Raw genomic sequence first — 27,519 nt, 5'->3', positions numbered from 1 at the left:
ATGTCCCCTCCAGATTTAACAACCCCAATTTTCCCCTCCCTGGCGTCCAGCCAAATAGTTCAACCGTTCCTGGCACTTGGCCGGACCACCAGCCTGCCCACCTCTGCTAGGCTGTCCTATAAGTAAGCTCCTCTTCGAGCCCCCCGTCCCCCCGCTGCTCCCTCAGAATTCCGCCTATACTTGCTGTTCAAGGGGACCTTGTTCGCGGCTAGGCCACATGTTCTCCGACTCCCGCTCCCTCATAGGTCGGGTTAGTCCGTGCCTCATCCATCAGGGTCATTTCGCTCTCTGTCCTTCGTCGGTGACGGCGTGTTCAGTTTCTTATATTTCCTTGAGCTTGTCTTCCTCCTCCTGTCTCTCGGTGGTCTATGACGGCCGGCGCCCTCCACAGCCATCCCCGTGGGTCCCCTCTGGGGGATCAAGTCCGTTACATAGTCTTGGATGGCTCCCATTAGGTCCTCCTCCATGATCGGGGTCGTCCGTTGACCCATATACTCAAAAGCAAGGGAGAAAGGGGTAGCCTCATCTGTAGCGCACTCCTTTCTCCTTTAGCAGCTGCGTCAGGGGGTGGCACATTCTGCGTTTGGCCAGTGTGTACGAAGAGAGATCCTGGAAAATTGACATCTGAACGTTATGTGATCTCCCGAGCCTTCCTGGCCTCCCCCAGCACCTTCGCCTTTTCCGTGTAATAGTGGAACCGGACCAATATTGATCGGGGCCTCCCGCCCTGCCCCCCGCTCTGTGCACCCGATCGAACATTGGTTCTGTCGTCATCTCATCCGCAAAAAGGAGGGTGATGATTTCTCTCAGCACTCGGAGTAAGTCTCTCTGTCTCTCCCTCCGTTTCTCAGACCCCAAAAAACCTGAGGTTGTTCCTCCTTTCCCTGTTTTCAAAATCGTCTATCTGTCTGGCCCTTTCTTCATCCCTCTTCTCCAGGGCCGATAGCCTCATGTTTATTTGCTTCTCCTGGGTCACTGACGACGATTGGTTGGTGTCTAGCTGGAGCAGCCTGTCCTCAACCTTATCCACCCTTTGGTCCATTTTTTCCAGTTTTTGGGCAATGTCCAATCTCATGTCCCTGATTTCCTGCAGGGCTGAGGCGAAGCCCTTTTCCATTGCAGAAGTGGACAACACTGGGGTCTCTGAGTGTGCCATTCTGCTATTTCGGCCAAGGCCGCTATCTTCGCTTCTAGCCTCCAGGTATCAGTATTCTTGAAGGGTTTTCCGCCAGCTCATTTGTTTGTCCCCCACGCCCTGCCGCCGGATCCACCGCTGTCCAAGGGGGGGGTCGGGGTGATGCCCCCGGGCTCCGTTATCTGTTCCCCAGATGGATCCGGACAAGGGAACGCGGGATTGGGAGGTGAGGGGGGACCGGGTTGGAGTTGTGATCCCTTTACTCACTGACTTGGCCAGGCTCCCCCTGGGCGGGCACACGCCCCACCAACATGTCCGTTCTTCCCTTGTCTGTCTGAGCACCTTTGGGTTCCTAAGGGACAGTGATCTGGTCGGTGAGATCCCTGTAGACAGTATCTTGGGGCATCTGCTCAGGGGGTGGGGGGGGACCTGCGGTCCTGCCTACCAGTCTTTTCCAGATGAAACGGCTCCCCCCTGTGTGAGTCTGAGCGCGAGGGACCCACTCCTCCGCCTCGTGTTATCTGTCGAATTGCGTTTCTCCCGGTCCACCCGGAGCCCAACAGGAAGGTTTACAGAGGGTCCGTGGATCAGCCACCCCTGTTCGTTTCAGAACGTGAAAGGCCCTGTGCATCCTCCGATGTGAGCGCTCTGGTGTAGGGGTTGAAAGCTGATCCTCCACCCCTTCCGGGAAGAGAGAGGCCCGGTGTGCCCACGGCCCCAGGCCCTCGGGGCCACTATTCTTGATTCAGATTAAAGTCTGTGGATTGGGGCCTCAGTGCTCCTGTCGCCTGTCTACAAGTCCCGGCACAGGGATTGGGCGTCCTCGCCACAGTCAGGCCTGGGCCTCGGGGGCAGCCTTCCTTCGCGGGGGGAGGTGCTTTCACCTCGCTCCTCCGTTGCCCCCCCAGTGTTGTGGGCCCCGGCGACTGGTCACTCCAGTAGAACACCCACCTCAACAGGACTGTGGCTGGGGGGGTGGCCCCGTTGTTGAGCACTCCCGGCCACAGCGTCCCGCGGCTCCCCTCATTGTGTCGCAGCCGCTCTGGTCTCACGCGGCTCTGCTCTCCAGATGGCAGGTCCCGTATACCGTCCCCCAAGGGTACTCAGACGCCGCTCTTTCGACCAGGGGGCGGCCCGGGGGTTCACTGCCTCTGCGGGCTACAGCTATCCCGGTGGGGGGGCTCAATCCCTCGCTTCAAGCCAGACCCAGGGGAACATGCCGAAACACCATATAGAACCCTGATGGCAAGAATAATTGAGTTTATGGGTTGGTCTGCGCCTTCACCTGTTTTCCAACAGGATGATCTAACGGATATATTGGACAAAGGCCCACAGGAGGACCCGGTCGTTCCCTTCCATGCAGCCCTACAAAGAAAAATTGCATCCAATTGGGAAACTCCCGAAGTTATCCCAGCAGTCAATAAGATTGTCGACAAAGTATAGGGTAGCGGCTGCTGACCCTGAATACCTGTCAAAACACCCGACACCAGAGAGCCTGGTGGTTCAAGCGGCAACTTCATCCAGCAGTAGGACTGCTTACCCTACTGTCCCACAGGATAGGGATGACTAGAGGTACGACTCTATGGCAAAGAAAGTCTTCTCTGCCTGTAGTATGGCGTTGAAGTCCATCAACGCCACCTGTACGCTCGCCAGGTTCAGTCACACACTATGGGAGTGTGCTTCATCAGCGGCTGACTGCATACCCGATGGAGAGGAGAAGGAAGCCTTCCTTAACATCATTAAAGATGGCAAAGATGCCATGTGCGAATCACTTCAAACGGGCATTGATTCCGCAGACAGTATCAGCAGGGCCATGGTGGTAAGTCCACAATCCGCAGGCATGCGTGGTTGCGAAAGTCGGGCTTTGCCCCTGATGTACAGGCCAGACTTTTGAATATGCCCTTTGACGGCTCTTCATTATTCGGGAAAAAGGCTGACAGTCTGGAAAAGTTAGACTTCTAAAGCGGCAGCAAAATCCTTAGGAGCTGCTATCCGCCAAACTCCTTTTCGCCCCTCAGGAACCTCTGTGAGAGGAAAGTCCTTTCGCTATTATTCCGCATTCGGAAAAGGCAGAGGACAAGCGGCTCAAAGGGGCCAAAGGGGATCCACCCGAGGTGGACGGGTCAAAGGTACTAAGACCGCAGCAGCAGCAGGTGCCTCTTTACCCTCGGCATCTGCACCAGCCGCCCCCAAACCACTCTGAGGCCTTCACACATAAGACACCTGTAAGGGGCAGGTTAACTCACCATCTGACGGAATGGCAGGCTATAACGTCAGATGCTTGGGCGTTGGAGACAGTTGGCCAAGGTTACTGCCTACCCTTTCTACACATCCCTCAGTCATCCACCGGGGAACAGCTCCCTAAAAGTTCCAGATCCGCAACCTCTTCCAGGAAATTATGGACCTGGTAGAGAAAGGTGCCATAGAACCGGTACCTGTAGCGGACAGGAACAAGGGCTGGTACTCCCCCCTACTTTCTCATACCAAAGAAGGACGGAGGACTGAGACCCATCCTGGACTTACGAGAATTGAACAAGTTCCTCAGGAAGGACAAGTTCAAGATGGTAACTCTCTCTCTGATCCTTCAGGCCCTCCAGCTCCAGGACTGGCTGGTATCTCTGGACCTTCAGGATGCTTATTTCCATGTGCCAATCCATCTCAAGCACAGGAAATACCTGAGGTTCGCAATTAGCAACTTTCATTATCAATTTCGAGTTCTGCCATTTGGGCTGACCTCTGCCCCGAGGGTCTTCACCAAGCTGATGTCGGTAGTGGCGGCGAGTCTAAGGAGGGAAGGGATCCACGTCTATCCCTACCTGGACGATTGGCTGATCAGGGCCGTATCTTCGGAACAGGCCCAGACCCAGCTAGATTATGTTTGCCTCTTCCTTCACAGACTGGGCTTCTCCCTCAATTTAAGGAAGTCACAGAAGATGCCATCTCAGACTCCAGTTCATTGGAGCGGTCCTGGACCCTTCCCTGGGGGGAAAAGCCTTGCCACCAGAGGTGAGGGCTCAAGATGTTCTACAGATGGTCACCAAGTTTCAAAATGCCCAGCGTCTCCCAGCCTTCGACTTTTTGAGGTTGCTAGGCCTCCTGGCATCCTGCATCTTCCTTGTGCCAGAGGCTCGCCTGAGAATGAGATCTCTTCAGTGGGCACTGAGAAGTCAGTGGTCACAATTCTCAGGGAGAATGACAGACCTCCTCCGTATTCCAGACAAGGTAGCCCACGACCTTCAATGGTGGGCCTATCCAGAGAACATCTTGAAAGGAGAACTGTTTTGGCAACCATGGCCGGAGATTACAGTAGTCAGACGCCTCGCTCACAGGGTGGGGCGCCCATGCCAACGACTTGACCATCAGCGGTCGTTGGTCTCCATCGGAGTCCAGACTACATATCAACCTATTAGAGCTGGGAGCGATCAGACTAGCTCTGAAAGCTTTCCTGCCATCAGTACAGGGGAGAAATGTCCTGATAATGACGGACAACACGGTGGCCATGCGCTACCTCAACAAAAGAGGAGGCGTAGGATCACTGCCACTGTGCAGAGAGGCAATGCAGCTCTGGTTTTGGGCAATTCGGGAAGGAATCTCTCTATCGGCAGTCCACCTAGCCGGAGAGAAGAATTTGACAGCGGACGCTCTGAGCAGGCAGAGCACAGTCTCCCACGAGTGGGAGCTAGCTCAGGAAGTCCTTCAAGAGATCTTCTCCCTTTGGGAAACCCCTCAGGTGGATCTGTTCGCCACAAGCACCAACAGGAAGTGCGATCTGTTCTGTTCAAGGGAATTTCCCCCGAGACGAGCTCTAGGAGATGCGTTCGTAGTGGACTGGGAGTTTCCACTCCTTTACGCATTCCCACCAGTCCCTGTTATTCCTCAAATGATCAGGAGGTTGAGAAGATTCCGGAAAACCATGATCCTAATTGCCCCGGATTGGGCCAGGAGAACGTGGTACCCGGACCTTCTAGATATGTCCATCTGCCCTCCAATCCGTCTTCCACTCAAGGAGAAACTTCTCTCACAGAAGGGAGGTCAGGTTCTCCATCCAGACACCAGAACCCTCAACCTTCACTCTTGGCTTCTGAAAGGTTGAGGTACAAGGATTGGGATCTCCCTGATGACGTCATGGAGGTGTTGCTTTCGGCCAGAAGACCAGCAACAAAGTCTTTATACCGCTGCCGTTGGAACAAGTTTTGCAGCTGGTGTAGGGAAGAGAATATCAACACTTTTTCATGCGGTACACCAACAGTGTTATCGTTTCTACTCTACTTGGCAAACTCAGGCCTTCAAGTTGCCACTGTAAAAGGCTATCTCGCAGCGCTTTCTATCTTCAAGCGCACTGCGGAGGAACCATCGTATTTCAAAATTCCTCTAGTGGTACAATTTCTCAAGGGTCTAACTAATGTTTACCCTCCAAAACCATTCCAGGTTCCATTATGGGACTTAAATTTAGTCTTAAACTTCTTAATGGGCACTCCATTCGAACCACTTCACTCTTGCGCATTGAGATTTCTCACACTTAAAACTGTCCTACTGGTAGCACTAACATCTGCTAGGAGGGTGAGTGAGCTACAGGCTCTCTCCTGTAAACCCCCACATACAATCTTCCACAAGGACAAGGTTGTCCTACAGGTGAAGCCTAATTTCCTCCCAAAGGTGGTTTCTGAATTCCATATTACTCAGAAAATGACCTTGCCTTCATTCTACCTTCCTCCCCATCCGGGGAAAGAGGAGAAAAGGCTACACAGGCTGGACCCTAGGCAAGCTCTCAGCTTTTACATCCGCAGAATGGCTAGGATCAGGCAAGCAGACCAACTGTTTGTAGGATACTCGGGTCACAAGTTGGGACTACCCATAACAAAACAAACCATCTCCAGGTGGATTATTTTGGCCATTCTGGAATGTTATAGACTAGCAGGGAAAGAGCCACCCCAAAATCTCAGGGCTCATTCAACCAGGGGTATCGCAGCCTCTTCGGCTCTCCAGAGAGGGCTACCGGTCCGGGACATATGTGCGGCTGCCACATGGTCGTCCGCACATACATTCACAAAATTTTACAATCTGGATTCCTCCACTGCTCAAGAGACCAGATTTGGCACGGCTGTATTACATTCGGTCCATCCCTAAAGGGATACATAACACTATCACTCCCTCCTCCAATTACATACCACTGCTATGGGAGTCTATCAAAGATGAGGAATACGTCGGAGGACACAATCACTTCGAAGAACAAGTTACTTCTTACCTGGTAACATTCTTTCGACGGGATGTTCCTCCGACGTATTTCTTATCGCCCCTCCCATCCATCCCCGCAGTGATAACTTCCCTTGTGGTTGCAGCGTTCGCTCCTTCAAGGTTACTAACCGATTCAGGCATGTCTTTTCTAATGCTACAAAAGGGAACTGAGCAACGGACACAGCGCGTGTCTATTTATGGGCATGGTGACATCGGCGCCGATACGGTGGCCGTCGAGGGACATCGACTCGGCGGACGTCGATGCGCAGCGCCCTCTACAGAAAAAAATTCCAAGGCCAGCAAGCTGGAAACGTATTATCAAAGATCAGGAATACGGCAGAGGAACATCCCGTCGAAACAAAGTTACCAGATAAGAAGTAACTTATTCTTCTGCCTGGTCCACTAACCGGAGTTGAACACTCGTAAAAAGTGGGGAAAGTCATAACGAGTGAATTAACTATAACAGGCAAAGGAGGGCTTCTCGGGGACATGCCTAATTTTGACGATCTTGTCAACATTATCACAGAAATCAAATTTCAGTCCTTCAGTCGAGGTACACGGAAGCCACAAAACCTCTCTCGCCGCCTCGCCTCCTCGGCGAAGAGGCAAAGAGGTGCTTCCTGGTGCTTCCCTCGGTGCGCGCGCTGGTGCGCGCAGAAGGCAGTTCTTGTAACCTTGCCCTCCTGTGGGCGTGGCTTAATTAAAAAACCACACACAATAACGCTCTATGTAGAGTGAAATTAACGTTCTCTGAGCTTGTTCCGAGTTCGTAAACGTAGTTCGTAGTTCCAACAGGAATTGAGTAGCGGGAGGTTCAAAGAGGTGTTTCCTGGTGCTTCCCTCGGTGCGCGCCAGGTAAAATTCCAACTGAATATAGACACTTAATGTCATATGGCAAAAACGTTTGCATTTCAATCTGTACCCACCATGGTATCTGGTTCAGATCCTCAATAGAATAACAACTTTTTCAATAAAAAAAGTTACTATAATTCTGATGAAAGCAACACTAAATAGGTCTTAACACACATGAGCTATAATATAAACAACCGTACACACTTTAGATCAGAATGGAATTGAAGAAACCTTTGGATGGGAAAAGACATGTGGGAAACTTTGTCTAAAATGTCAATTCGCAGCAAACTTTTACTATGCAATATTTGAAAAAAACGGGTCAAATACACGGTTCCGCGATTTTAATTGTGGATGTAGCTAAGGGTCTTAGGTACCGGTCAAGTGGCACAGCGAGTAGAGCGCCCGCTTTGACACCCGTGCAGAGCCTGTTAACGCAGGTTCGAATCCCGGCGGGGCCAAACTCAGCCTTTCATCCTTCCGAGGTCGATAAATGAGCACCACACACCGTGGGTAATAATAAGCAGCGCTCAGATACCTGAGGGTTTGTAGCGCTATATAAAAGCCTAATTATTATTATTATTATTATTATTATTATTATTATTGAGAGTTGAAATTTTGTTTTATCTTTAAAATTGAAGAAGCTATAGAGTTTTTAGTGAGAGGTGTTTTTTAGAAATAGGTGCGAAAATGAAAACAGAAATTAGATTTTAACAGACAGATTGGTTTTATTACACTATATTAATGACTTTGAAAGAGAATGCCACACAAATGACTTTAATTCATCCAAATCACTAATGGGTTATGGTTTAATAACACAGATGAGAGAAAAATCAGTGCAATGGTTCTAACAATATTAGGGTTCTGAATTTAAAAATGGGATGGGTTGAGATTGGGATAATACAATGCAGATATATTATGGGTCACTGTTCTTCCTATTAATACTTAAATTTCCGTTACGCTCACCTGGTATCCACAGGGACGCCACCCAGCCGGGTTACTCGCTGGTATACTTCTCAGCTTTGCCCAGATGTGGTCTGCGGGGAAGGTTCTGCCTGAAAATACAGGACGACTGTGGGTCAAGACTGACGGGGTGGAAGGAGCAGCCTCCTTCCACCCCCGTATGATTTCAGCCCGTCTGGGGCCCTCTCCTCACCTTGTGTCAGAGTTAGGCGTGCTCTCTGTCCTGCCTTCTTGCAGGGGCGTGTTGTCTTTCGTGGGCGTGTGCAGCCCAGTTACTTCACTGATGCTGGCCCGTTTGATATTGTTCAGGTAGGTCTCATTGCTGTTCTTTAGTATTATTGATATCCTGCATGCCTTTCTTTGTTTTAAAATGTCTCTTTTTCTCCCTGAGATATGCATGAGCTTCAGCGCGGCGAACTGGCTTGGTTGAGCCCCGCTGGTAAATGATGACGATTTAAGAGCACTATGATGCTGTAAGTAAGCGCTATGTGCAGCGCTGCAAAGTCTTGCCTTTGCTAACCTGTGTTTTCCTTCCTTGTAGGTCGCAGTGTTCTTCAGCGCGAGTGGAATGTCCGGAGTGGTGCCAGCCGAGAGGTGACCTGCCAGGTAAGCCTTTTGAGCAGTTTTTACTTTGCAAATGTCTCCACTGCTTACGTTAATGTTGCCTCTATCTTCCTCTTTCAGGTCGTTCTGTCCGGGAGGCGTGCAGATTCGAGGAAGCTGTTCTCAGGAGCTGCGAGTGGCTAAAGATGAAGACTGCAGGTAAGATGCTGCTGCTAATGATGTTCCTTTTGTCTCCTTGCAGGTTCTGCTTCTCTGAGGTTCGGGGGTAGCTGGACACGGTGAGCATCACGTTGCAAGCTGCAAAGTAACGCGAAGCGTGTTGTCTTGCTCGGGTGTGGTTTAAATAGCCCCAACAAAATAGTCCAGGTAAAGTAGTCCCTAGGCTACCACACCCAAAACACTAGACTGCATAGCTTGGTTTCTTGGAACCAAGCTATGTGGATGCCTTCATGTTGGCTGACAATACAATAAAGCAGTTCCCAAGCACATTGTTTTTCATGGTGTATGAGCCTGGCGCCATAGGTGCCAGGACTGGCCCCAGGAGGGCTTTTGAAGAGGGTGCCAGGCTCTAAGGGCCTGAGTCCTGACTCCTCCTGGCCAATGGGTTTGCCAGAGGGGGTTTTGGGGCGAGGTTCGTGACACCTTTGTAATTAAATTGAACTGTCAGGTTCTGGTCATTGGATCGGGTCAGGTTTACCGTCAGCAGGGCACCTCTGGAGGGATTGGATCAGCGGCGTGGTTCTGGTCAATTTTGGACTGCACCTCAGACTGGTTTTGGATGGGCTCTTCTGGTCACTGGACACGATAGATTACAGGATGCAAGTTTCACCGGGCAAGTCTGAATGGTAGCAAGCCAAGCTGAATCAGAATTATTCTTTTAAGTTTTGGATGTTTGAAATTGGGTCTAGCTAGCAAGAGTTCAGCAATGCTAAAGTCTGGATTCTGCAAAGAAATCTGGATCTTCGAAGAAGTCTGGAGTCGGCTACAAGATGAAGAGTTCTGGAACAAGGTGGTGCTCAGAAATCTGGATGTGTTCTGGAAACAGTCTCCCTATGTGAAGTGAAGTTGCGATATTTATACTGTCAAATGACATCACCAAGTTTTATGGTGTGGGCAGAATTTCAAAACACACCCCCACGGCTGTGAATGGCCGCAGGCACATGCTTTGTTTTGTTTGGCAGTCAGAACAGAGCTGTCATCTTTACGATGGGAGTTGGGAACTCCCACATTGATTTTGACCAAAACATACTTTTGCACAAATGTAAGTTTCTAAAATGATGTACCCTAATAAAATCGGACACATACATTTCATATTTGATTGTCTATATTCACATTCAATCCCCATCTTTTTCAGAGCTGTCTTTGTCATTCTACGGATTTTTATCAATTTCAACCATAACAGTTTTGATTAATCATTTCTAATTCGGTACATCTCTGGGCGCTTATCAGTGTATCATGTGCATACAATCTTAGGTTTGCAACATTAATCGCTCGGCTATAATGAGAATGTTTTCGTAACTTTGGTACCTTAAATGGTACAGGTTTCATCAATGTCTTCAAATCAAAAGCCTGAAATTAGGATAATGTCTACCAATTTTCAGATGTATCCCTCTTTAGGTTGCTCAGTTAAACAGTTTCAACATTAATCACAATAAAATAACAGTCCCAGCAGGTTTTTTTTCTTTGTACCTCCCCTTCAGCTGTCAGTCTTTTGATCCGGGAGGTGTGTCCCCTTCCTGGAGAGGGAATCTCCCCTGTATAGATCAGTTGGGCAGCTTGCCATTGTTTTTGGCTCAGCCCCAAACGAATGTCTACTGAGGTCTCAGTGTGCTGCTTGTTGTCATTATGCGGGAACCATTAGGCTTCCTGTTTCAAGAGAGTATCGAGCTGAGATGTCAACTTTCGCAGCCCGGGCACTGTCCAATCAGAATTAAGCAGTTACTTCTACTGGATTACTATAAGATTCACAATAAAGTCTTTTCTTTAACAAATATAAAAATAAGCACAGTTTAAGGGATTTGGACATTTAAAAGACTTAAGCCCTTCACAAACCTGCTTTAAATAGGCACATTTTGCAATTTCTTCCAGAAAAAGAAACACCTTTAAACTGGGTTTGACAGCTAATTTCTTTAAGCAGCTGTCAGGCAGTGAGGCCTGGATTCCTCCGACTGCCTGGAGAATCTATGATTTCAGCACACTTTTCCTTTCAATAATTCACTGGGAAAATGACTGAATTTAGCGCCAAAACAGCACTTTGAAGGTTGCCGCTGATTAGAAGGCTGTATTTAAGGGCATGTTCAGATTTTAGCCCTCCTGTGGCCTTGCTTCAGGTGAAATTCAGCGATTCCTGTTTTTACACCAACTTTGACTTTGTGTGGCAGGGTGTGCAGCCTTTTGTGATAGCGAACCATGCGCAGTTTTGCAGATTTTGCGCGCATGTGGGTTAGTGCCTCCATTTTTGGCAGTTTTCTTTTCCCATTGGCAAAGGGGTGTAGTAAGGTGCATTGGCATGGGTTGAAATATCCCACAAGCTTTAATAGCCTTAATGAACAGAGGCCCAAATCCCAATTTTGACAGCTTATAGTTTAAGAACCTCGAATTTACCCTATCTAAGGCCTTTTCAGCATCTAAAAAGACTAGCAAAGCATCTTTGATCTCTGAATCTGGAAAACTCAATATATCTAACAGCGTTCTAATATAGTTGTTTCATAAATCCTGTCTGAGATCGCTCTATTAATCCTCCCATATATTTATTCAGCCTAACAGGATCTTAGTAAAAAATGTTATGTCAACATTGAGCAGGGAAATGGGCCTATAATATGACTTTTTCTTGATTTGAATTACATGTGTATTATGTTTATGTAACTGAAGTTAATAACTTGTTTCCAAAGTCAGCATTTCTCAAAGGAACTTCTTGTAATGGTGCTCTGCTTTACCTTTTCAGAGAAATACCAGCCGCCAGTCAAAGCCTTTGAAGGTGCAAGTCATGCATTCATCTGTTGTTGCACACCAGAGCTTTGCTTTGAAGGTCCTAACCTGGCTTGGTCACAGTATCAGCTATTCAGGTAGGTACATTACAACCGTGTTTGTGTGCTTACCTTTAGGTGTACAACTTGTAGCACATCTGAAATAATTGTTCACTCTTTTAAATCTGAGAAACAATGCATTATTTGCAATCTCCATTTGCACAATCTACTAAAATGACAAGCATTTTCTTAAATGCCTTTTTATAACCAAATGTCTTATTTACATGGTTTCATTTAAGCAAGAACACCTCTGCTGGTGGGCTTTCCCAGGCAGTAACTGTCCGTGGACCAAGATAAAAGAATTGGGCATTTGAAGTTTGTGGGCCGTTACAGACTGTCAAAGCGGTATGTAAGGGTTTGATGGTTTTTAGCACCATGGCATGTTGTCTGGGGTGCTAAAAGTCATTTCTCAAGTTGAAAAACTACTAAAATAATTGGCTGCCTTGGAAATTGGAAAGGGGAACTACTGGTAGACCTTTGTATCTTCATATAGGCTGCTATGGTGGGATTGGGGTGGGTGGAAGGGGTGTGAGGCTGTTGGGTAAGAATAGGTGCTGTCACAGTGTGAGACTACACAACTAATTCTTGGTATTACGTAACCCACCTTTTGGTATAGGTTTGTACTACACAAGTTGATGTGACTGAGCATCCAGGCATATCTCAAGAGGGGGTCAATGTGAGCTGTACAGATTAAATCAGCCAATACAAGTAACACACTCTGTTTCAATTATAAATAGTTTATTTATTTAACATCAGTTTTAATAAAGCATTCTTTAAAAGGTCAATTGTAACAGTTCAAGTAGACTTTGGAATTACTTTCAATATCAATAAAGCTGGTCAATACTCTTTGGAGATGCTAATACATTTCTCCTACACCCTGAAGTGACTTCAATTACAAGGATAGTATTGCAGTAATATAAACACCAATATACTTTTTTGCTTCTGAGTTTCAGGAAGGGAAGGGTTAAGAAAAAATAGAAAGGTTAGAACAGTTTCTTATAATGTGAGGACCAATGAATCCTCCAATGAAATCTAGGTAAGCCTTTCCCAACTGTAACAGTATACAACAAGATGCAACCTATGGAGGGACAAGCAATGCCAAAATCAATGGATTTAGAAGAGTGCCTTTACGGAGCCAGGACGCCCAAAGTCATTTGGGCAACGTGTATAGCTCTGATGCACTTCTTGTATAAAGTCTTTCACAAAGTTAGTTCAGAGAATCACTTGCAGGAACAGAAGGGCCTGTGCAAGGGGAGTTGAAATCAACTCCTCAAGTTAAGCAAGGGCAAATCTCAAGTGAGACAGCACGGCTTAAGGCAAGAAGGAAAGTACCCCGAAGCCCAAACAGCACCTATGTTTAAAGGTGGTCCAGCTGGATTCCATCTTGCTACAGCCAAGCAGACCCTCGTTCCTGAGCCTCGGTCCTATGAACAATAGGGAGGTTGTTTGGAGGGCTTCTGCAGTGGTCCTCGGGAAAGTCATTGGCAGCTACGGGGGCTCTTCGATTCAGCGGCGCTTCGCATACAGCACTGATATAGAACGGTTAACTCTGGTTGGACTTTCGTTGCTCCCTCTGTCCTACACTCTGGTGAGGGTACTCTGGATCTGGATTTCCTGCTTTTGGAGTGTCCTGAGGAGATTCTGGAGCTTTTAGCTGGATTTGTTCCAGGGCAGACGTTGCACTCGGTTATGGACACTCGACCCCTGGCATTGGGCTTCTGCAGCAACGGAGAGACACAGCAAGTTGGGGATTGCGCCAAGGTGGAGTTTGTCTCTGGGTAAGTTGATCCCACTACCCCAAGGGAAGAAGTCGTCCCGTCCTGAGCTTGTCTGTCGATATGAAAAGAGGTCAGCACAGCAGCAGGGCTTCACCAGGCAATTCAACGGTCCAGGGGATTCCAGCGGTTTCTCTTCAAGATTTCCTCTTCAGATGTTTCTTCCAGTGGTTGACTCTGCCTCTATTCCCAAAACCCTCACCTTTTAAGCAAGTTTTCACAATTATGCATAGACTTCAGTACAGCCAGCCTTCCAATCAGGACTGGTTTCGTTCAGGCACGCGTAGAGACAAAGGACAGGGGAGTTTCGGGGACCCTCGCTCACATCCTGTCCTTCCAGATACACTGGAGCCAGGGGTGGGCTTCAGGGCTGAAGGCTGCCAAAGGCAATAGACACAGAGGGCTCATCTGTCTTCACGCACAGAGTAATAGCTAAGAAAGACCTCACAAACAGAAAATGGCAAAAAAAGAAGACTGTCCCTTTTGACAATTGACACCCATTGGTGCTGTACTGCAGCTGAGGGTTCAGCCTGCGGTAGGAAAGCACAATGGTAGTAAAAATAAAACCACTGCCACCAGCTATTTAAAGTAGCGAGGGTAACAAAGAATGTTACATGAGAAAATAGGAACAAGGGGTACTAAGTAACCCCCCAGCACTCTACATAAGATGGTGTGTGCTTTATCTACAAAGAGAAAGGTGAGTAAGATCAATTTCACCTTACTATTATTGGGAACAGTAGTTTACCCAAGAAAAGGTATTTAAACCTTAAGAGAAATCCAGAGAATTTCTCTGCGACACGGCACTGAAGGTGCTGTGTCACTATACAAAAAGCAGATTCCTTTGGAGATTGTCAAACTCCAAAAATAGTGAAAATATGAAATCCAAATCTGGGAAACACATGAGGGGAGGGAGAAAAAGATCCTACTCACTCAGGAGTTAACATTAAAAAGTCCTAGTCCAGCAAAAGAGCTGGGGGTCTCTAAGGTGGGGGGGAAATTAAGCACAGAAATGAAATTTCTCCTTAACGAAGGCGCCAATGCAGAGAGCTGCCAGTGAGAAAAGTCCAGGAGGGAGGTTCGGAAAAGTAAGAGGATGATCGAAGATACCAGTTATTAAGGCTTTTATGGAAGGGGTTAAAAGGATTCCTCCCCCATTTCTAACCCGGCTCCCGGATGGGACCTAAATGTGGTGTTGACTAGACTTATGAGGTCTCCTTTTGAGCCTATACATAAAGCAAGTCTCAAAGCTCTTTCCTAGTGGCAGTCACTTCAATACGGACAGTCAATGAACTACAGGCCCTTTCAGTTCTAGACCCTTTTGTTACAGTTCAGGTGGTTCTGCGCATTCACCCTCAATTTGCGCCGAAATTTATTTCAAATTTCCATGTAACCCAGTCTATAGAACTGCCAACTTTCTTCCAGGACCCCACTAACGTGGCGGAAAGAAGCCTACACACACTAGATGTGCGCAGGGTAGGCATGTATTACCTGGAAAGAACTAAACCACTAAGAAAGACAAACCAATTTTACGTTTCAGTGGCAGCTGGTAGAGAAGGAGATCCTGTCTCTAAATCAGCCATCTCAAGATGGATTGTCAATTGCATCACACTCTGCTATACTCTTGCTAAGAACATACTGCCCTTCAAGCCTAGAGCACACTCTACTCGAGGCACTGGGGCTTCCATAGCATTCATTGCAAATGTTCCCCTAGAGACCATTTGAAAAGCAGGAACCTGGAGTTCTGCACACACCTTTACAAAAACTATTGCCTAGACACTCATTCTAGGTCTGATTCTCAAGTTGGACAAGCAGTACTAAAATATCTTTTCACTCCCACATCCCACCTCCAACTCAGGGTACCGTAATATCATTTCTTTTTTTTTTAAAACTTCTTTTTATTAACTTGACAGCACAACAAAGAAAACAGAGGGAGCCACATGGCACCAGTGCAGAAAGCACGCAATGAGAATTTTAGGCAATACAAAATGTACCAAAATATGACGTTTTGGAAGAATGGAGAGTACAAGTTATTAACATATCATTTCTGATGACTGTATTTGCTTGGATTCACATTTGCCCACCCTTCCTCCCCGCTCAGATGGAAGGAACATAGACATCTTATTACTATTCTCTCTTTTCTGTACTCACTGACGATAGTCATAAGGCTCCCTCACAGCAGCAAAATACAATCAGAGTGCTTTTGGGTACACGACTCGTCATGTTAGGGATAGTGTTACAGGCACGCCCATGTCGACGTCCCCTTTCGATCCTGGAAAGACAAGATGCAATACTCTGTGGTTAACACTAGATGTCAGACTATATGCACAGCATGTGAATCTAAGCAGATACAATCATCAGAAATGCTATTACGCTAAGTAAGTAATGCATGTCATTCTGTGTAAAAGATTTAAAAAACAAAAAAAACTAGGGTGATGGATACCATGCAGTGCAATGGGCTACTTTTGTAGGTGGTGTGCAATATAAAAATACAGGAATTCTAAAGGGAAGAGTAGGCCTCGAAAAATCTTTAAACTGCTAGACCTGCAGGTCGAGTAACTTACTTTACGTACTCGACCTTCGAGAAATGCACTCGGCTCAAAAACTGAATGGGCATTTTCTTTGTACTGAAAAAACATATTGCCCACATACACTCAGAAAACATGATACCGATATAGACAACAGGCCAACCCTAAGGGGACCAATAGTGGGAATTAATTAGTTGGAATCTCAAAAATGCTCTTATTTTGACCACCATTGCCTGCTGGTCTTGCCTGGTGAACACATTGCTCCATGCACTACTCCTGTGGGCCCACCTCTGTAAAACCTAGGATTTTGCTATCTTGAATTTAAGCAGGGCTGAATGTGAGGCATAGTGCTTATGTCCCTCACCTGTTCTGGGTTTCACTGCTATGCCGCAGGTATTTAAAGAGATTCTTGCAGTGTGTCTTATTAACAGTGCCTGGAACTTTGGGTATAGCAAAGGGCTGTATATATCCAATACATGGGCGAAGTGAGCAGAGTGTGGGGGTCCAATTGGCCTGCCAGCGTGGCTCGCTTCTGACTACAGAGTTGCAAGGATGCTGGACAGATGGATAACACACCTTCCCCACAGTGAGAATCTCTGCATGTCCATTAGAACTAGGAGTGGCAGTGCAGGGTGCGCCATCCTAACCTTTCTGCAGAGCCGTAAAGAGGTTGCTGTTTTGCTTCCTTCTAGCCTTTCAGAGTTGCTCCCACATGACTTAAATGTCCATAGGAGTGAACAGACTGCACATAGGCGGTAGAAAATATATGTTCGGATTTCTGACAGATTTTACAGGAATGAGCACTGCACGGATTGGTGGTAGAACAATCAAGAATGATTAGAGTGCTTCAGTTGCACGAAGAGGCATTCCGACTCGAACGTCTGTCACAAACTGGTAGCGAGGAGAGAAATTCTTGAACCATTTTTCCCACAAACTGTGTTGAAGCAGGATGGTTTGCAACGGGCCACGGCCTACTCTTGGCCCATTAATACTGAGTTTTCATTCATAATGAATATTTAAGACAATATCACTACTTTGCAGTTGGCAGAGGGGGTGCATCACTGAATCTGAAGGCGTTTGCAATTGGGCGGCACCTTCAGCATACCTAGTTCCACCACTTCCCTTCCTGTGTAACTAATGGATCACCAAAAAGGAAACTGAACCCTCTGAAACTCTAACCCAAGTCGAGCCCGTTGTTCCACTTTTTGGCAGGCTTCTCCACAGGAGCACTCCAAATGGTGCCACTCTGTCTGGGGTCAACAGGATGTGTGGGAGGGGGATTAGGTATCCTGGACTGAGTTGCCTTGGCAACTCAAGTCGCACTCTTGTGTGATTGGCCCAGTGGTGAGCCGCCCGGCTCACCACTTAGCATGTTTGAGTGACAGCTATGAATGGGGGTTTTGCTGCATAAAAGCAGGGCTTTGGGGACTGTAACGTCAGAAGTCGCCACAGGGCCTAAAGAATCCGAAGAGGGGAGAAGCTGAGCCATCTACGACACCACTGGTAGAGCCCTCCTGTACGAAACTCACCACTTTCCCGACGACAGTGGAGATCTTCTTCCAGGAGAGTCTTCTTCCCTTTGAGCTGGTGGGACCAACCAGTTTGCCTTTTTCGCCTTCCTGGATCGTCTCGTGGTCGAATCGCCCGTGCCAAGCCCCCCGGTGGCCGGATAGCCACGCTTCACCACTACCGTGAATGAAAGGGTAGTACCCTTTAACCGGGAAACTCCGCGGCTGGTTTCTTCCCTGGCAGTGCAACGACCTCCAGCTTTCCTCCACGTCGAGATCTTCTCTTCCCCTGGACGAAGCCCCGACTTGCACCCGCTGCCAGGAACAACTGCCCCCGCTGGAGCTTTCTCACCATTTCAGGTACTGTGTCCCGCCTGGTCTCCCTTGCAACAGCCTGTCCAAGGTGTCCCGTAAATCCTTGACTCTCTATCCTGGGGTGACCTTGGACCTGCTAACATTACCTTTCTGACTTGATCCAACCTCTTTTGACTTTTCTGCAAAGACTTTGAGTGCATTTCCACTGTGTGATCTTGGGCACAGCTCTCTCCAAGAGTGGGCCTGGCCTATGAACTTTTTGCTCTACAGTAGACCCTGCCTTTCTTGACTTGCTGTGGTTTCTTAAGTGTTGGTATTGTGTTTTTTTCCTATTCTGCCTTTTCTCTCCCTTTGTAAACAAATTATTGGAGTGCCATCTACGATTACGTGCTCACCTCTGCTTTGCTAAATAAGTGGTGGCTTAACCTAGACTTGTCGAATAATTAACTAGGGAGGTGTATATACTTATAGTGACTGTTTGAACTTGCTTGACATATTAGTGCCAGTGTATTTTTACAAGTGTGTTTTTAAATAAATGATATACTTTTATACCAAAGCTCTGGTCAGTGTTTGCTTGTGCTACTGTATTAGCCCTATTGTGTATACTCTACATACTGCCTAACTCTTCTTGACAGAAGTCTGACTGCTCAGCCACAGCTACCAGGTAAATCTGGGTGGTGCAGACTGCTACCAATTGGGTTTACTGCTTACTCCTGTAGTCTTAAACTTTTTGCAGTGGTCCCTAAGGGAACTGCACAGGTTTCTGCCTAACACAGCATTAGTGAATTTGGACATGGCAACTAAAGTACTGTTTGGGGTCTACCTTTCTAAATACATACAGCCTGCTTGTACGGTGACATATCCTGCGATGTTGGATGAATCGCTTGCCGTTGTACACCGCAGTAACCTTGTTGTGCATTGGAAAAGCAAAGGGAACAAAAATGTAACGTGCAAACTTGTTATGACCCCCATTCACAGAATGGAAAGTCATGAAAGCAGAGCCTGATCTGGTGATCCGTTATTACAGGTAGTGTAAACTATACGCGCAAACCCAATTAAGTGTTTCTGAAATTGCCTTCATGTGGCAATTGAATTGCATAATAGTGCTTTGTGTTCAAGGCTTGACATGCTAAATAATACATGTCACCATTACCAAAGCTCAATTCAATTCTGACTTCATTAAGGTAAAAGGATGAGTTATTCTGAGATTGAAATCTAGATTGTGCATGTTACTCTGCATTAGGTACATTAACCCACTAAGCTATGCAACACATGTCTTTTATTCTTGATTTGATTGTGAAACTATTTTTACAAGTAAACAGATTTGTAAAACATATGGGCCTTATCTGGTTTTGGGCGTCTGTTGGACTAGGCAAAACATTGCGGTCAGGTAGTCAGAAACCCTCAAAGATTGAAAAGTCCAAAGGTGACTACCAAAAAGTCTCTCAGGGCCCGTTTTTCGCTGGTTCTGCCATGATTTCTAGAGTCGTTACAGGCCTGTCTAAGCCAAGCTTCTGAAAAAGCAAACGGCTATCACCCAGCTGTTTCTTTTTCACCGTTCATTAGCCTGGCCCATCACTCGTCCTCATTGTAACACTGTAAATCCTTAAGAAGGTGGCCGAGATAGGTGGTGCGATCCTCTTGAGTCCCCACACATGTTAACAGTAGAAGTCTTATGGTTTCCACTTGGTCTGTGCAATTACAGAACAGACAATTGTGGCATTGGATTGGCTTCTTATGGCTAATATTTCCTTTGTGTAGAACAAATTCAGGCAAATCTGCAGAAAATTTTGTTGCACTTCTTTGTATGGAAATTTTGCCAGGTAAGACCTTATTTCGTTTACTTTCATGATGTCCGGCGGAAAGCTTCTGGTGAGTTTAGATTTTGCGCTTCTTCCAGCGTTTGAATCCGATCCATCTCCAATAGTCGCCTTTTGACTTTGGTTGGGTTGAATATCAACTCCTCTTCAGAGCTTCCTAAAGTTTCCAAGAGGAGCTTGTTCTTTGCCGACCAATCTTTAAGCATCCTGCAGTTTCCTCAGTCTACTTCTTTTTTATGATCTCAAGAATCAGAGGGGGCGAAGGAAGGATAACCTTTCTATATAACATTAGGCTGTTACGTGCAACCGTCGCACTCAGTGACATTAGGCCCAGTTCCCGACAAATCAATCCTACGGGTAGCGACTGTGGTAAAGCCAATACTTTTCGCCAGAAAAGATCTTCTAGTTTTTGCCAGAGGTCTTCCGGGATGTTGGGCATTGCTTCCACTCTGTATATTAGACCAGGGACCACCTTTGCACTGTAAAAGTTCAGGACTGGGACGATTGAAAAACTGCCATGCTTTTGCGTATAGGCTTTCCTGCATTGGAATTTCAGAAGGGCTGCTGTTCAAAGTAATGCCCAGATATCTGAAGCTCTTGGCCTTTTCCAATTGTACTCCGTCAATACTCCACTTTAGATGTTCTGAATTTTTCAATGGTTTTTCAAACAGATTTTTGTTTTCGCTTTATTCAGTTCAAGCTGGTTTTCCTTTATATAAGCAAGCAAGTTGTTCAATTGCCACTGCAGACCTATGGCCTTCTGATCCATTAAAATAATGTTGGCGTAAATGTCTTGACAGTTTCGAGTTGCCCAGAGTAGGAGGGGACGCTCTGATTCTCTGCTCGAAGTTTTTCAAATCTGACATGTAGGAGTTATAAAGTGCGGGAACCAGAGGGCAGCCCTGCTTGACACCTCGTGCCTTTTATCATTGATTTGGATAGGAGCCCTGATCTGCTCAAACTAACTTGCATTGAGGTTCCTGAGTAGAGACGGGAGTGTGAGCTTCGTAAGAGGCGGCCTTCTTCCTCCATGGCAGTCCGAGCCGCCGCAGCCATAGACTGCCAAAGACCGCGTTTGACTCTGCAGTCGACTTCGCGGCCGCTCCGTAGTGGAAAACAGTATTGGTATACAGACTGCTCACAGGGCTTCAAGGAGGGACTGCAAGACACTGCAGTCGATTATGCAACACATGAATAACATTCGAACACTGTGGGGCTGATGAAACAACCAAAATACTACAATGCCTGGCGGGCAGGCAAAGTAACTATGCTTACAGCATGGCACGGGACCCCAACCTCTTAAACCTGCAGTTTCGATTTTCTGCCTCTGTCGAATACAAAGAATGCCAACTTCAAACTCAAATTCAGTAACATCCGTTGTTACAAAGAAGTCGCGTGAATTCCATGTATTATCGACTCCAGGAGAGGATAAAAAGCTTGTTAGATTCCAACCTGCAAATTATGTTAGTGCATAAATCTCTTCAGAGGACACATATGCCTACAGAGCTATCAGACTGCTCCTAACTGCAAGGATCCATTCAGTTGAATAGTCAAATTGCGCGGTAGTTTGATAGTATTTAAATTGTTCTGAATCACACTAGACTAGATATAGAACAGCCATGATGTCAGAACCAATGACTTAATATTTGCATGCCACAGCATGTCTCGGCTTGAGTTGAGTTTTTTCTGAATCCTCATATTACCCTTCACCCTGCGCAGCATTTACTTTTCAAACTTTATTTTACTTTAGAAACTGTCCCTTTACTTTATGTAAAAGGCTTTGATTTTTGCATTTATAAACGGAACCAATTTTTTTTTTTTTTTTTTTTACCAAAACCCACAGAATTCGCCATACTGTCTTGTACAAATCCGTCAAAGTTTTAATGCAGAAAGTTCAATTTGTACATGACCGAGCTGAATCCTGACAGATTCCGGGCACAATGCGCACGCTCATTCCTCTTGCTACACACGTTGTATGGCCTGCAAAGTCCACTCTACGATCCGATGTCCCTTGCCTGCCAGGGACAGTTTTCTCTTGAAAAGGAAGGGACTCCAGGCAGCTCTGGCAACATCACATTCCTAAACTCACCAAGCACTTTGTTTTCCTTCAGTTCCTCCAGTGGTCAACGCCAGCCTTCACGATAAGGGCAGCAATGCCGTACACCCTATTTTGACGCCGCTGTTTCGGCGCGGCCAGTTCGCTGCAGAGGCCGATTTGGCGTGCCCATTTTGGCGCAGTGGCCTTTCTGGTGCGACCGATTTGGCGTGAGGAACGTTTGGAAGTGGCTGACATTGCAGCCACTGTCTAAACTCCCTCACGCCAAATTAAAACGCATTATTCTTTGCACACGCAGCACGTTGAGGTACTGTGCTTGTTAACGTGTTGCGTTTGCAAAGAATTATAGGAGGGCGTTTGGAAACCAGCAACCAAAAATATGCGGCAGTAATATAAATATTTTTTAATTTAAAAGGGTGCATTTGCATTTCGTTTATATAGCGCGTCGTTCCCAAGGGCATCTGGGCACATATTTTAGGAGGCAAAGTTACAATTGCATGGAATAATAAGAGGCTCTACCAGTTTACAGTATACATGCAGGTAGGACTCCGGTATGAAAAGAAAATACATACAATATGAAATAGAATGAAGCATGTACAGGCAGGAGGGATATACAAACAGTTCCTCAAACAGTTAAAGCATAAGAATATAGGAGGTTCACACGAAAATATAGGCACAGGAAGATAAGTTATCTACGTACAAGAGATATATGCAAAGAGAAATACAAGCGTTGTATACGCGGGAACTATACAGCAGAATGCTAAGGTGACTGACAAAGTGGCAGTAGCCGTAGTATGACGTCAATGTTTTGTGCTGAAAGCCACACTTTGATTTTGCTCTTAAAGGATTGGAAGGAAGGCTCAGCTCTGATAGCATTAGGAAGGGTATTCTAAAGCTTAGAGGCCAGGACCGGGAAGTTAACGCTGCCAGCTTTTTGTAGTTTAAACCTAGGGAGGTATAGACTGTGAGCTTGGGCCGCTCTCATGGGCCGAGTGGAAGTGTGGGGTGTGAGTCGATTGGCTAAGTAAATGGGGGCCTGGTTGGTTAGGCACTTGTGAGTCAGGGCAAGTGTTTTCAAGGAGATTCTATGCTTAACAGGAAGCCAAGGTAGATTGCACCTGTGGTTAGAGATATGGTGATTTATCGGTATGTTTAATGCTGCTCTAATGGCATTGTTCTGAATGACTTGCAGTTTGTTAAGGTTAGATTGATTAGTCCCTAGATAAAGGGCGCTACAATAGTCTATCTTGGACATTACAAGTGTTCTAGCCGGCGTAATGCAATTGGGAGTTGTCAAGAATGGTCTACAGGCAGAGATAAGTTTGCATCTATAGGCAGGCACTGAGCTGACAGCGTTGGTTTGTCTGCACAATGATGGTGTAGAGTCGAGGTAAATTCATAAAGTTTTAGTGTCCTTGGAGAGCTTAATGACGATGCCATCAATGATGAACGACTTGAAGGATCAAGATTATTAAGACGTTGGTGTGAACCCAGAATAAGTAGTTCTGTCTTGTCATTGGGGCAAAGCTCATGTTGCGCCATCCATGCCTGAATAACCATGTAGACGTCATTCAGGGCTTTAGTGTCCACTGCATAATCACCCGTGATGGGGAGGAGTATCTGGGTGTCATCGGCATAGTTGGTGCACGAGACACCCAGATAGTCAAGAACATCAAACAATGGTTTGGTGAGCACATTATAAAGTGTTGGTGACACTCAGGAGCCTTGGGGTTACCACAGTGAATGGTAGCAGGCTCAGCAGATGCTGACGGAGAGAAAACCCTCATAGATCTGTTGCTTAAGAAGGATCTGATCCAAGCGGTAGCAGTGTCAGAAAAGTGGGCGGCTGATATGAGGTGCTGGCAAAGGATTTGGTGGTTAACTAAATTAAAGGCCGCTGAGAGATCAAGTAATAATAGCAAGGTTAATTTCCTGTTGTCTTTCAGTACCTCAATCTGTGTTTTTAGGTCAATAAGGGCAGTTTCCGTCCCATGCCTAGGCCGAAAACCAGATTACCTTTAGCCAAGAAGATTGTTGACTTCCAGATAGTCCTGGATCTGGAGGTAAGTGGCACGGTCCACTATTTTGAGCAAGAATGGGACAGTGGTAATGGGCCTATAGTTGGTAGGTAGGCTGGGATCAAGGGAGGTTTTTAGCAGAGGGATGACCCAGCCGTCCTTAAGGATGTCCGGCACTATACCTGTTTTGAAGGAAGAATTTATAAAGGCAGTAATGAATGGGGCTAGATTGTGGGAGGCCTCCTTGATAATGGGGGCTGGGCATGAATTGCCTTGACAATTGGAAGGTTTGATTTTATTAATGATGCATTCAACTTCAGCAATAGTGAGTGGCGAGAAGCTGAAAGCTTTAATGTTAGGAGTGGCCTGGGTGATTACAGTCGTAGGAGTATTAAGTTGCTTGTCTGCCTGTAGACAGTTTTTCTTAACTTTGATTTTAGTTTGGAGGGTGGCACTTTTGTCCAAGAGTGCTTTCTGTATGTTGGAGCACCGTTTGCTGTCTTTAGTGCAAGAATCAGGGGGCCTAGCAGGCGATTCAAGTTCCTTCAGAATCTTAAATAATTCTTTGGTGTTAGAATCTGCTTGCGTAATACGTTTGTTGAAGATATCTTTTTTGGCCTGGAAGATAGCCTCTTTGTAGTTGCTGGAAGCTATGATGAGACCGTCCTTATGGGCATCAGAAGGATGACTTTTCCAACTGGCTTCAGCATTGCGTTTTTCTTTTCGTAGCACTTTCAAATGTGGTGTAAACCATGAATTTAAGATGTGCACGAGGTTCAGACTTCCTAAGTTTGATTGGGGCGATTGAGTTCAATGCTGTGAGCAAGACATGGTTATAGGTTTCAGCTATAATAGAAGTGTCAGAGCAGGTAGCAGACGTTTGCTAAGAGAGGGAAGAATAAGTGGGAGAAGTTGGTCTTATGTTATATCCTTTTTATTTCTATTAGGCAGGGCCGGAGCAATAGACTGTTTGGGGCAATGTACAGCTTCTATGTTGAAGGTAACAAATAGTATGATGGTCTGACCAGGCGCAAGGTGAATTGGTCTGAAGGCTAACGTTGCAATTGGAGTCGACTAACCAGTTGAGTGTGAGTAGGTTCTAGAATGTGGTGAGAGAACCCCAAGTCAGGTAAAGTATTCTCAAAGTTGGCCGCAGTAGGGTCGTTCGGATCTTAGAAGCCCAAGTTGAAGTCCCCCAGTAGGATAATTTGAGATTTAGTTTTTGAATTATCTAATAGGGATGTGATGTCCCCAAAGGATATGGCACGGCAGGGCGGTCTGTAAATGAGATGTAGGGTGCATGTCCATTTAACACCGTATCCTGCAATCATGTTTTGAATTGAATCAAAATGGAGTTTTTTTTTAAACTTCAGATACCTTTTTTAAAACCACCTAATATTTACCTCCACTTTCATATGAAAGTTTATACTGATTTCAACGTGTTAATCGCTGCATCATTGAACGCCTTTGGTGTTAGTCATCCCCGCTGCTAAATTAAGAAGTATGCCAAAAACAATACAACGAGGAGACCTACACGGGGCCAAACAAGACTGTGATTGATGAACAATCTTGATAGCCACCGCAAGCAGAAAAACGTTTAACGAATATTCTGGAGCATTCATATTTTTACATTTCTCTGAGTATTTGAGTTGGAAATCCCAAAGCAGGAACTGGGTGCTCCACTGCTTTAGCCTGTGTGCCGCAATTCTGGGTATAAATATTCACAAAAAGCAGAGCCTTCTCCTTGAAAGAGCAGTAACAGTAACCATGGCAGGGAACAGTGAGGTGCACACAATCCAGTCTCCGGTAGGGTGGGGAGTGGAGGGTGTCTGGACATAGGTGTTCCTGAATGGGCATTGGGATTGGCATATGAATGGGTTGCTGTAGTTGCTTGGTTAGTGATGGCATCGTTTTTTTCTTTGCCAAAGCTATGCACCGTCGGGAGCCTGCTCTCCTGACTTGTGAAGTATGTGCACTTTTGTGCCCAATGCTACAGAGTAGCCCTCCCATGTGTGCTACCCCTTTAAGGGGATGTATCCCTCCCAAGTTTATTGCCCTTTTAAGATGGGCCATGACGTAGTGGAGCCCTGCAGGCACGTGAAACAAAACGGCTGCAGACTCCGTAATGGAAAGATTTGAGTCCGTGTCTCATTATGGCCTGCAGACCCACCCTGTACAAGCAGGGCCTGCATGCCAGGTTGCCATGGGGGCATCTGTGGTCCGCATGTGCTGGTGGGTCTCAAACTGCCACCCCTAGAGGCACGAGGCCTCATAGGTGCTGGTGTCCCATAGCACCTCAAGGGGGTGTGGGGGGGGGCTGGTGCGATGTCCATAACCAGCCCCCCACCCGCCCCGTCGCACCCAGTAAATTTGTGCCTTCCATGTGCAACCACAACACTTGTCTCTGCACCTACGTTTGAAAAGGGAATGTTTAAATATCCCTTGCATTTGCTAACAACCCCCCCCCCCCCTACTAAAAACACTTCTAACGTGTGTTCATATGCAGGGAACAATTATTTAGCCATTTAATTCTGATAAATTTTGGATGGTGTAAACACTAACAATGTTCTAAACATCTATTAGTATGTAACTTTCAACACTTCAACATCTCTTTTGTCAGGTATACGTAATCATGAGAACTCCTTTTTGTAAAAATCTAATATAGATTATATACAAAATAAAAAAAAAATAATAAAAAAAAAAAATTATTTGGAATGCATTCCCTCATGGGTTAGTCACACTTTTCACACTTAGTGTTAGGGAGAATTCTCTGTAAAGGCTAATTTCCCAAACCTTGTGAGTCCCCCAGCAGCTTTGCTGGATTTTTTGGGGTTTATTTTTTCTCCTGCTAAGAGTGAGACTCTTTTTCTCCCACTCTTAGACATGATTTGAGGTGTTCATTTGACTTTCTGTGTGTTCTATGGACTATGGGGTCCTTTTCCCCATAGGGTTTCATGTGTTTTTGATATGTGGGTTACACAGCACCCTCCGTGCAGTAACCCAGGGGTGTCGTAGCGACCCCCAAACATAGACTCCATACCCTGAGACTGACTACTGTCTCCCAGGGCATGTAAAGTCACCATTGGCTTTACTAGTCTTAAATTGTGAACAGAACCAGTACAAACCATCATATTGTGGACGTACTGGTCGGGGCAATTCGATTGCCGCGGGGTCTGTTGTTCGATGGGGCACTGTCCAGTTCCCCCCGACCAAGTTTTGGATGGCGGCAGTGGATACTACTTTTTATATTCGACCGCAAATATATTCCTATGGGATTTTCCCATTGTTCGAGGCTACCACTTTTTAAAATAGCCTCGAACATACCGCCGGTTTATTAAATTAATATAAATTCACTGGTTGGTATTTTTTGCCGAAACTTGGTTCCAAAATGGCGTTTGTGTTCGCTTCTGTGACTCCAACCCAAGTCGAGCCCTTTGTTCCACTTTTTGGCGTTCTTCTCTACAGAAGCCTCCCAAAAGTGGTGCCACTCTGTCTGGGTACCACAGGGGGGGTGTGGGAGCGGGTTTAGGCACCCTGGACTGAGTTGCCTCGGCAACTCAAGTCACACTCTTGTGTGATTGGCCCAAGTGGTGAGCCGCCCGGCTCACCACTTAGCATTTTTGAGTGACAGCTAGGCTGAATGAATGGGGGTTTTCTGCATAAAAGCAGGGCTTTGGGGACTGGAACTTCAGAAGTCGCCACAGGACCTAAAGAATCCGAGGAGGGAGAA

At 46.4% G+C, this 27,519-nt stretch overlaps 1 protein-coding gene across 3 annotated transcripts in view; it reads left to right on the top strand.

Annotated features, from left to right (window-relative positions):
- Positions 1–27,519, top strand: part of UBR2 (ubiquitin protein ligase E3 component n-recognin 2) — a 2,523,611-nt gene that overhangs the window by 268,627 nt on the left and 2,227,465 nt on the right. For all 3 annotated transcript variants that reach the window (XM_069608499.1, XM_069608498.1, XM_069608497.1), the window contains exon 8: positions 11,691–11,811. In XM_069608499.1, the coding sequence (XP_069464600.1) occupies positions 11,691–11,811 (121 nt within the window). The remainder of the gene's footprint in view (positions 1–11,690; positions 11,812–27,519) is intronic.

Source organism: Ambystoma mexicanum, chromosome 4q (genome assembly GCF_040938575.1).
Source record: "Ambystoma mexicanum isolate Mex_15411 chromosome 4q, UKY_AmexF1_1, whole genome shotgun sequence".
Lineage (NCBI taxonomy): Eukaryota > Metazoa > Chordata > Amphibia > Caudata > Ambystomatidae > Ambystoma > Ambystoma mexicanum.
Note: the sequence above shows the minus strand (reverse complement) of the source record. Positions and strands in the feature narration are given on the sequence as shown.